The 12,326-nt window shown below is 27.6% G+C and overlaps 1 protein-coding gene across 1 annotated transcript; it reads left to right on the forward strand.

The window, feature by feature from the left end:
- Nucleotides 1-831: 831 nt before the first annotated feature.
- On the forward strand, nt 832-9,394 carry LOC112600092 (transcription initiation factor TFIID subunit 4; the record flags this gene model as incomplete). The annotated part of the gene is given in 14 exon segments (XM_025347253.1): nt 832-1,088; nt 1,853-2,166; nt 2,578-2,742; nt 3,789-3,854; nt 3,922-4,143; nt 4,214-4,333; nt 5,736-5,867; nt 6,151-6,572; nt 6,657-6,823; nt 8,054-8,184; nt 8,246-8,428; nt 8,497-8,613; nt 9,000-9,044; nt 9,109-9,394. Coding segments are annotated over 14 exon segments (2,455 nt in total), but the record flags the coding sequence as incomplete, so codon positions are not given.
- Nucleotides 9,395-12,326: the final 2,932 nt, after the last annotated feature.

Raw genomic sequence — 12,326 nt, forward strand, 5'->3', positions numbered from 1 at the left:
TATTGTTGTTGTTGGATGCGCTGATATGCACTTGTTCATCGAGGAGGCGGGACCGGGCACCGCTGACCAAGACGTGCTGCTGCTGTTGTTTTGCGCGCGGTTGCTGTAGCTGTGACAGATATTGCTGCTGCTGCGCCGTGCCGCTGTTGGTGTGGTGTTGTTGTTGTTGTGGTGGTGACTCCTGTTACTGGTGGACACGACCGACGTGTTGGTAACAAGCTCGCTTTCCAGCGACACCACGATTGCACTGAACGCGTTTTCGTCCACGTCCTTACTGAGTACTTCCTCCAGAAACTTGACTGACGCCATTTTCTGACCGACTCGGATCGCAGACTGATGTGCATGCGTACACGGCGTACCCCGTCCCACCGCGCACTACCTGCTACCGTGGCGCGCGCGCACACACCGGACGTCGTCGTCGGTTGCGCGCTCTGCTCCCCGCCTCGCACTCTTGCCCCGTCGTCCAAAGACCGTTCCCCACTCCTCGTCCGTGGCACTAAAACGGTGCGTTTAACAATTTTTCCGCCGCATGTAGTAACGTACCCGCGTATACGGTTAGGCGTTCGTCGTCGTCGTTGTTGTTGTTGCTGTTGTTTGTTTTGAACAAAAGTTTTCCTCTATACGTCGTTATCTCTGTTGTACAACAAACTTTGCTTTTGCGGCACCGCAACACCCGCGGCCAGCTGTCCGCGATATCCCCGTGGCGCGCGCCGCGGGGCGGCCGCCGCCTGCATTCATCAGCGTACAAACGCCGCGCTTGTGACGCGCTCCAGCGTTTAACCTATGCTGATCGGTTTGTTAATTTTTTTTTTTCGTTTGACGTGTATACAGCCACTGCGATAATTTAATGCCGGGCATCAGTCAGGCAGATTTTGTTGGCCAACAGCAACAACAACAACAGCAGCAGCAGCAGCAACAGCAACATCTTCATCATGTCGTCAATCCAACGTTGGCGCACAATTACGCGGCACCGCAACCCATGAAATCGCTGGACCAAGTCAAAGTGGTTTACTCAAATTCGGCCAATAGTCGAAATTACGTGCCCGTCAATTCGCTGCCAAACGGCACGATCAATTCTACTAGTACAGGTTAGAAATTGTCTTGTTGCGCGTTATTGCCCTATGCGTCGCTAACGCCACACACCTTACACCGACACTATATGATATAATATAGGGATAATACCTACATGTCCTACATGACTTCTGTCCGGACCGCCAATGTTTCGTATGACTAGACTACGAGCCCTACTGTGTTGGGCACCACCGCAAACAGTCTCCGGCTCCATTCTCTGTACACCCATTACACTAAGGAATAGTGTTATATAACATGATCCGTAACTCGCTGATGACTTGCATTGTCAATGTCATGTTATTCTGTATTGCCCGTACGCTGTTGGTTAATAGTGGTAGCTTATTATGACCTATTTTTGATAAGCCCAATCGAATAATCATCATTTTATAGGTAGGTGGTAATCCATTATTTCTTAATTATTTTTATATTTAGAATATATATTATAAGATCAATCAATGCTATTATCAAAAAATCTTATTCAAATGCCAATGGTTTATTAACTGAGCCAGATTTATAAAGAAATTAACATTTCTAATAATTTATTCTCCCTCAGATTATTTCTTTTATAGTGTTTTCTTTAAGCCTGGTTATAATTTGTAGTTTCTAATTAGTTTTTTTTTATCAACACACATGTAAATTTAAACAATTTTTGCATTTATTTTTTTATTATTTTTTTTAAGGCAATACAATCTGTTTTTTTAAATTACTGAGGAATTTATTATATCTCACATCAGACTAATAAATTGTTGTAGTTTATGTTGTTAACATGATTTTCTTACAGGTACTGGAACTGCTGTTGTAATTAAGTCAACTTCTCAACAGCATCACCATAATTCACCTCCAGTTTCCACAATGACTTTACCTGGACAAGTATCGTCCAATCAATCCTCTGTTTCATCCAATGTTATTACTGTTTCTAAGCAAATGGCACAGGGTGTAGTTACTGGTAACTCTCCTCAAACAATTTTGCCAGCAAATGTACAAATACTTAATGTAAATGCATTGCGGCCACAAAACTCTCAAGGAGGAGTTAATAAAAATATGTCAAGAGTAATGATACCTCAAGTAGTTGGGGCCCGTCCTGGTGCACCTGGAGTAAGTTAAACAATTTTAACTTTATATACTAACTTTTGCTTGCATAAAGTATAACTTATAATTAAAAACTAATATGCAATAACAAATAATCTTTTATTCTAGCTATTGAAAATACTAAATTATTATAAAGCCTTGATAGTTTGGACAAAGTCAGACCAAGTGTTATCCTGACAATTAAGGGTTGTTAAAGAACTAAGTGTACTCAAATAACCAAAATATTTTGTGTCTACTCCATTTATTTATCTGTTTTAATAATAAATTAGAAAAAATGTATTCACCAGATTTGAAATGTCTGAAGTTGAACTATTGATGTTTTACTGGATATATATTTGAAATGTTTCAGTATAATTAGTGTGATTCACTAAATTCATTATTAAATTTTATTGATATATTTTTATTTGTTATTTGTAGCTTACTCTACAAACACTCCAACAAGCACAAGGTGGACATATATTGTTAAAGACTGAAAATGGCCAGTACCAGTTATTACGAGTTGGCCCAGCACCTAGTCAAGGAAATGCTATTACCCAAAATAATGCAAATTTTAGAGTTCAATCTGTTCCTTCAGTTGCAACTGTAAGTTATATTTTATTATCTTATTTTTTAAATAGTGATGAGAATAAGACTTGTTAACAAATAGGATTTTGTAGAATAACAGGAATAATTTCAAAAATAAATATATTAGGGTATTTTTGTAATATAATTGCATTGCCAATAATCAATTAATCAATATATGATATTAGAATTTTTATGAGACATATAAGTTATTACCCATAAAGTTTTAAACTTAATGTTAAATTTAAAATTGTAAATAATTTATTATAATTTCTATACTCTGATCTATAAAAGAACATAATCATTTCGTACATGTAAACACAATTTTTTAGTTATTGCAAAATTAGTAGGGGGAGGGATATGTTCTTTTGAAGGCTAGAATTATATTGTTTAAATTCTTTTAAAAAATTTAATATTTTTATTTATGACACTAATAGCTTCATAAAGTATACCAAAAAAAATTTATTTTTAATAATATAGTATTATTAATATCTTGTAAATAAAAAATTAATTAACCTATGTTGAAGTAATAAAATTAGTATCTGTATGTATATAACAGACCAGTGGTCATGTGACGATCTTGTCATCAAGAAAAATGTGATTCGTATAATTTTAATACCAGATTATGACATACCATACAAAGATAAAAACACATACTTTATTTTATATAAATCTAAACAACCTAAAAATGAAAAAATACTCGAATAATTATTTTATTAGAATAGTTAGCTTTAAAAACAAATTTGTAACTTGGTAAGTATTGTAATCAAAAAAAAGTTAATTAAAATACAAATGTATTGAAATCTGATCTTTAATTATTATAATTATTATTTGTATTGTGATTTAAGTTAATTAATAATAATTTTAATTGGTATTTAAAATTAATAACTATTTATCTTTAATTAATATTATTTTATTCTATTAATTTTAATTAATAAAAATAATAATTACATCATGTTGTAATTAATAAACTTCCTTTCCTGACGTTTAAAGATATAAATACTTTGATAAAAGGCTTAAATAAATCTTTGTATGTATTTAAATTGAATTAAAAAATATAATTTCAGAACAATGTTTCCATTGCTGGTACACCAACTACAACACCAACTCAAACGATCGCTCAACCTCAACAGGTATTGTTAATAATTAATTCAATTTTATAAATTAATTGAGATATTTAAGAGCTTATTTAATTGTTAGGCGCATCAAAAAATTCAACAAGACAATACTAAAGAAAAATGCCGAAAATTTTTAGCCAATTTACTTGAATTGTCAAGTAAAGAACCTAAACCTGTAGAAAGGAGTGTGCGAACCCTTATACAAGAATTGGTTGATGCCAAGGTGGAGCCAGAACAGTTTTGTGATCGACTTGAGAAACTTCTAAATGCTTCACCACAACCGTGCCTTATTGGTTTCCTCAAGGTATTAGTTTTTATTATTTTGTTTTCGCTTATTTAATATTAATTCAAGTATTTTTTTTAATTGTTTACAGAAAAGTCTACCACTTCTGAGGCAATCACTTATGTTAAAAGAAATGGTGATTGATGGAATTCGACCACCACAACTTAGTGCTCAACCTACTGTTGTTTTAGCTAATCAGCAGCAAGCAACGGTAAAAATTGTTATATTTCTTTTTACATCAAAATTTGAAATTTGGTATTTATTTATAATTGTTACAAACCATTTTGGTATGATAAAATTAATATTTTCGTCTTAACTATTTTATAATATTTTAATTACATTTCTAGAAGCATTATGTTCAAAATTGATTAAAAATTTACATTTTTAAATTGTAGATATAAAAAATTTAAATTATAATTATTAAAAATAAATACTTCAAATTCTTATATTTTTTTTAAATGTATTTTACTCACATAATCATTATGTGTGATATATAAAATCAATATTCAGTTTTTTATTTTATTTATTTGATGTTTGAATAATTCATAAAAATAAAATTATTTAGAAAAATTATTATGTATAGTAATAATTTTAATTTAATAAAATCCTTTATCCCATTACTTTTTACAACATTTTGACAGTAATTAAGCAAATAGCTTATGTTTATTTTTCAGTGTGACATGTTACTTGTTACACTAAATATTTTGTGGAATGATCTTAGATTTGAATCTGGTGCTTTCCATGAAAAAATGTTGTATGCAGTTTGAGAAAATGTATTCAATTGATATATATATATATATATATATATCAATATTACAATCTAACCTATTTATGCTAAAAAATTTCACTTGATTGTTAATTTTGTATTTCAAATAATTGTCATAAATATGTTTGAGATTTTATTGAAAAATATCTATTTTTCTTCAAATTTAAAGTTGCTTATGAATCCAATTAATTTATCAAGACTGTCTTCAAATTATTGTGATTATGAAGTTTGAAAATTGAAAATTTGTATTCAGTACTAACAAGATATAATTGTGATATTTTTTCGGAACAATGTCTTAATTTTATGATTGTTTTTGTTATAAATATAGATTCATAGTTGCCCACAAGTTTAAGTTTTTTATTCTTAATAATATGTATATAGAAATCTCCAATAGACTATTTGTTCAATATTTAAAATATTTTGTGCTTAATATTATTCATATAAATATTTTATTTCAAAGTAAAAAATTAAAACATTTTTTACTTAAAATCTCTGAAATATTAATAATAAAAAAAAAAATTTGATTAAAAATGAATCATTTTGAGTAACAAGACTTAGAAAGATTGCTTCAGCATTATATTTAATTTTTACACAATAAAGAAATCTCTATTCTATTATAAGATTTATAGTATATCTATTTAACAGATCTTGGGCTGGAGATCATTAAGAAATTTTCTTTACTTTTTAAAACTATTAAATGGTGTTATATTTTACAAAACAAGACATATAGTAATAATATATATAGTTATAAGTAAAATACTTATTGTATGTTAGTGGTTTTATAACCTATAGAATATTTTCACACTTGAATTACTTATTTAATGCAATATTATTATACTTTTAATAGAATACACAAGTAATGGGAAATATCTTAAGCAATGCAGCATCTAACCAACAAACGGTTAGAATAATGACTTCCCAACCAGCTTTAACACCAGCAAGAACAATTAATTCTCAACAACAACATAGAATTGTTTCTGTAAGTTAAACTGCTTTTTTTAGTTTTTCAAATTTATCATGCATTAAAACTGTCTTAACTTTATTCCTGTTTGTTTGACTAAAATCAAATTATTTTATATCATTAAGTTCTTAAAAAATCTAATTTCTTAGTGTATATATTTTTAATTTCATTTACTAAGTTAAAATGTTTTTAAATATTTATACTGAAAGTTTTTAATTATTTCTGTTTAATTTAATTTTCAATTACTTATAAAATCATAACTGGTGTTCATTTCTTAATTTGTTGTAATTTTATATTACAGCAACAAGTCAGGGTACAAACTCCAACAGGTCTTACAGCTGTTAATAAAATGGGTTCAATTCGTATCCAACCTCCAATAGTATCTTCTCAAGCTACTACACTTCCTCCACCACTTACATCAACATCATCCCCAAGACCACCAGTGGGTAGTGGTCGGCAGATGCTTGTTAAAGCAGTACCTCTTAAGACACCAGCTGGATCCCATATTAAAATTAGTACTCCTATAGTATCAACACCACTACAAACTAATAGTATAACAATGCCTCAACCTCGGATACCACCATCACCAAATATAATAGCACAACCTACAATGATCAGCAAAGCTCCAACACCAATTACTGTTGCTCCTCCAACAGTTGCGTTGTCTAAACCTCCATCCAAGGAAAAAGAAAAGAAATCTTTTTCGTCATCAGCAGCATATGTGTAATTAAAAATTATTTTAATTTAAATAAAATAATAAATGACTGTAAAGTGAAATTTAAACCCAAAACATTAATTTTTAATTAGTGGTGATGATGATATTAACGATGTTGCTGCTATGGGTGGTGTCAACTTAGCAGAAGAAACCCAAAGAATTTTAGGTTCCACAGAATTTGTTGGAACACAAATTAGATCATGTAAAGATGAAATACTTTTACCGCAAAATCCATTAGTAGCAAAAATTAAACAAATTGGTAATTATTAAAGTCATGTATATTTTATTTAGATTTATTTAATGGTATGCTTGATTATTTAATGCATTTTATCAAGGAAAAGTTTTTTTTAATTGAAATCTTATTAAAATAATTTTTGTTATTTTGACGATATTAGAACATTTTGTTAAAATATAAAATTTTCTAATTCTATAAGAATTATTTTAAATAAAAAAAATAATTTTGATTAGAGTAATAAAACTAAAGCATAATTTAAACTAAACTAAATAATACCTAACATTGTATTATCAATTTAAGGTAATTAAGAATTTCATATAATTGAATTAGTGGCGTTTTCTCTGGGTATGTAAGATGTGTGTTAACGCTCTTTAACATATAGGTGTTAAATATTGTAATATTTATTAATATATTAGTATTACATTATTTTATCATTTTATTTACAAAACCTTTAAGTAATTTTCTTTTTGCAACTCTTCTCTATGATCTATTATAATAAATAAATAAGCTGTTTTTACTTTAAACTCAGCCATGCACTAACAGCAGCTACAAAAGCAGTTGATGCGATAGCGAATCATTATGTTATGTAGTATGTTAAATTTTTTATCAATGACTCATGTTAGCTAATATACCTATAATAGTAATTTGTGATATTATTGGTTAACTTTAGTGCAACATTAATTCTAGATCAAGGCGCTGAAAATGAAATAAATGAGTAATGATTAGCCACTATAATAGTTATCAGTCTATTCTCAGATTTTTATTAGTCCTTCAATGTAATAATTGACAATTATAATTTTATTTATTTCTGCATTTAAAATACTAATATTATTTATTATAATACTTGTGGTATAGTGTATATTGCCGTATAATATAAAGTATTAGTATTATTATATTTAATTTTATATTAAGATATTTTATCTATTTTTTTAAAACTAACTTTTTGTTGTAAAAAAAAAAAAAGAATATATTAGAGCTTTTGAACCCTACTTCTTAATAAAATATAAATATATTTTCATACTTTCAAATTTTACTTCTTGATACATATTTCGTAATTCGTTATTACAGTATAAAATTATTTATCATAACAATATCAGTTTTTTTTTTTTTCATTATTTTTAGTATACTCTTATGGAATTTAAAGTTAGCTATTTAATTTTTTTTAATTTATGTATTTTTAGTTTCATAAAAATTTAAATTACTATGATGAATATTTTATATATCAATTAATATATTTTATAATTTTATTTTTAGTAAATAGAGAAGGTTTAGAAGATGCTGCAGCAGATGTACCAGCATTAGTATCTCATGCAGTTGCTGAACGTTTAAAAGATCTTTTAGAAAAATTTGCTGTTGTAGCGGAGCATCGTTTAGATTTTAATAAAGTAAAATTTTAATAGTCATCTGTGAATAACATTTTTTACCATTTTATATTTTAATGTTTAGGCGGATAAACGGTATGAAATTACTAGAAATATTCGAGGTCAAATCAAATGCCTTGAAGAAATTGACAAGGTTGAACGTAAGAAGCAAGATGAAATGGAGCGAGAGCTCTTATTACGGGCAGCTAAAAGCAGGTCTAAAAATGAAGATCCAGAACAAGCAAAATTAAAAGCTAAAGCCAAAGAGGTATAATATTAATAATTTTTTTGGTGTAAAAATTAGTTTTTAATCATCAATTAATTTTTTTTTTTAAGATGCAAAGGGTAGAGATGGAAGAATTACGACAGCGAGAAGCTAATTTAACTGCCTTAAATGCAATTGGACCTAGGAAAAAACCAAAATTAGAACCAGGAATAATTCCTAGTTTACAGGTATAGTAATTTTTTATTTAAATTTTACTCATTTAATTTTAAATTACATAATTAATATTTATTTAATTTAATGTATACTATACAATTTGTATTATTTCATTATTGATATGTAATTTATCTTTCAAATTGTATTAAAATTATATTTAATAATTCACAAATTATATAATTTAAAAAAAAAGTATTCCGTTGAATAGTTAAGTAGATGCAATAACTTGTATTTGTGGTCTACATTAACTACATACATAGGCAAATATTTGTTTGATAAAATAATCATGGTTTTGTTATTTTTAATATAAGGGCAAATTTAAATAATTTTTATTGTATTATAAGCCTTAGTAACTTTTTTTTTAGACTTTTGATGTTAAATAATTTTTTTTTAATTTCAGAACCAAAATTGTAGTATTAATACCAGTTTAACAAATAGACAAACAGTAAGTAATACATAATGGTTATAAAATAGTTTCATAAAATAAAAATATGTGTTTATATTAACAGATACCTAGACAAAGGATAAAACGTGTTACCATGCGAGATACACTTTTTGTACTTGAACAAGAAAAAGATATTCGTAGGAAAGCAAATTTCATGTTCAAACCATTCTTAAAGTGATATTTACCATCAGATTGTCATTGTAGCCGTTCCTTATTGCGGCTGATGGCTAGTCTTGTTGACTATGTTTTCTGCCGCATTGTCGAACTAATTCATATTGTTGTTAAAAATCATTTCATACATATTTTAGATTAATTTTATTTACAAAATTGTTAATTTTTGTTATATTGTTTTTTTTCAATCACTGTTAAATTTTACTTTTTTTGTTTATCGCAACATAAAACAAGAAAAAAGGTTATAGACCGTGTTCATATTAGTTATAAATTGAATACAGTGAAAAAAAAAACTTATGCGATGTATCAAATATGGATATTAATATTAATATCACTCATTAAGCCTATGTTAAAAATAATGTATTTTTTTATTGTAAATAACACTAATGTATTGTATGTATGTTAAAAAAGAATATTTTGTTAATGTAAAAAAAAGGGAGTTACTCAATTCTTATTCTATAAGTTATAATCTGATATAAGTGAGCACTCATTATATTATTTTGTATAATGTATATATTTTTTTATTATAATTAATAAAATTAATAGGGTTCAGTGATTTTCACATGCAAAAAAAAACTGTTACCTCACTTTTTAATTATATTTATTTTTATCATTCAAAGTATGATAGTATACAAGTATATTTTTAAAGAGATACTAATAACTATACCGTGAATTTCTATGCATTTGCATATTTTTATTCTGGCTAAGTTAGCAAAAAATTTGTTTCATGGTATAACAATTTAAAAAATGAAACTCTTGGTGCATGTTTTTGCATATTTTGATGTTTTTTTAAGACATTTTTAAACACTTATTATTGTCTATTATAATATAAGAAAAAAGTATTTTATTTTTATAGTTTTGATTAATATCAAAATAAATTAATTGGTTAACTTGTAGGTGTTAACGATTTTTTTTAAATATGATAATAGATTAATCGGGGAATTAAAATAAGTATACCAAGATAGGAAATTAGCAATTACGGTCTTAATAGAATATTGACATTATTTCACTATTGTTCAAAGAATAATTTTTTTTTTGTTGTTAATTTTTATACACAATTTTATTATTTTTTCAAGCATATTTGGTTAGTTTTTAATGCATATAAATCTGCACTCTACTCATGACTTAATGACAGCTGATATACCACACATTTAACTGAACAATGTTGAAGAAAATGCTATTTATCCATCTACAAGAGGTTACAATTCTCTGCTACGTTTTTCTTCGTTACTGGAAGGAATGGATAGAAATAGTACGTTCCGCCGTGCAGGTAAATACATAAATTATTTAACGCCGAAACTTACGTAAATCCGGCGATTTCTATTCTACTCATGTTCTTCTATCGCACTGCAATGCTTCAGATGTGGTTAAATATGTTAAGCTGTTATGTTTTTCGCTGGATTTACGTAGGACACAACCTCGTCAAAGTTTAAATTACAATGTATCATCTACCTATAATTGAATAGGTTATTTTATTTGGAAAAGGGAACACATGTCCATTTTCTATTTTTTATTTTATCACATTATAGATTTTGGTAAAATCGTTCATTACTTTACACTTTACAGGTGTATAAGATACTATAGTTAAGATATTGACGTAAACATAAAATTCTCTAAAAATCTAACCGTTATTACTTATTACCAAATTAAGTTTTTTGTCTCTCATGTAAAATTTTGAATTTCTGGAAATGTTCCAAAAATAACCCATTCAATTATACTACTGAAATCATACTATTAAATATTAAATAATAATTGTATATTGTCGCACAACGCACAGGTACTAATCACTTAAATCATTACATCATTTTTTAGTACACATAATATGATACTGAGTTGTTCATCAAACCATATCATCTTATCACCATTAATCATTATCTAATATCAGTAGTCGGTGGCAAACCAGTGCTATAACCCGAGGGGAGTTTGTTCGAAAGTTAACATGCGCTAATGGTGTTATTATATTTGTCATAAAATGTCTTATATTCTTATATTGATGTTAACACCTACTTCTTATATTTCATATAAATGTAGGGAAAATTGAAAATAACTCAATGAATCGTAAGTTAGAAGGCTTAAATTTATAATTAAAAGCATATCAAATAATGAAAGCTTTATTTTTAATGAAATAATATTTGTCAAAATAAAAACATGTTAGGTACCTACCTACCGATTTATAACTCAAAATCGAAAAAAAATAATTTTACATAAATATTTTCTGAAGGATCTTGGATTTTTTAAAGTTAAAAAAAAAATAAAATAGAACATTAACTCGATGAGCTGAGGCTATTAAGATAAACTTAACCTTGTGAATTCTGCTCATTCATCATTCCACCCATTGCACTACTACTAAATCTAGTACTGATACATAAGCGCCCCCAGGGAAGGGCAAGAGGAGGCACTTGCTCCCCTAAAATTTTAAATTTGTTACCGAATTGTAATAATTTAATGTAGCTACCTAATAATGACGAAACATAATAATGTTCTATGAATAAAATGTGATAATAGTATTACCTAATTGTTATAATGACAAAATATAATAATGTACTATAAACAAAATATACAGAAAAATCTTCATTTATTTTTTAAATTAATTTTGCCCCCCTCCCCTAGAAAAATGTCTGCGGACGCCCATGCACTAATATAACTATTATTATATAAAAATCATCAAATATTTTTGCAACCATCAAACTTTATGAATAAGTCACGCCTGAAGCTTTTGTTTATGCTTTATGGAAGAATATTAATTTTTTAGGTACTTACTTACGCAATTATAATAATATAAATAATATAAAAGTAATTGATATTTAAAATTAAATTAATAAATACCCTCAGAATATTTTTAAGCTATTAAAATAAAATAACTACAATATTGAGGTCTAATTTATATGATATCTAAAAGATATCATAATATTATCTTGTAGTAAAATGTTTAGTAAGTAAGGTAACCTCTATTATTAAAAATATATAATTTTTATCAATGAGTAATGGGTATTGAATTTATAAAAATAATTGGATTGATAAAAATCCGATTTGAAAAAAGTATTTGAACTGGTATTTATATGAACTATAAACATAAATGGTTTGCTATTAACTTGCTGTAGCCCGAAGCAG

Source organism: Melanaphis sacchari, unplaced genomic scaffold (assembly GCF_002803265.2).
Source record: "Melanaphis sacchari strain LSU unplaced genomic scaffold, SCAv2.0 Contig60_pilon_pilon, whole genome shotgun sequence".
Taxonomy (NCBI): Eukaryota; Metazoa; Arthropoda; class Insecta; order Hemiptera; family Aphididae; genus Melanaphis; species Melanaphis sacchari.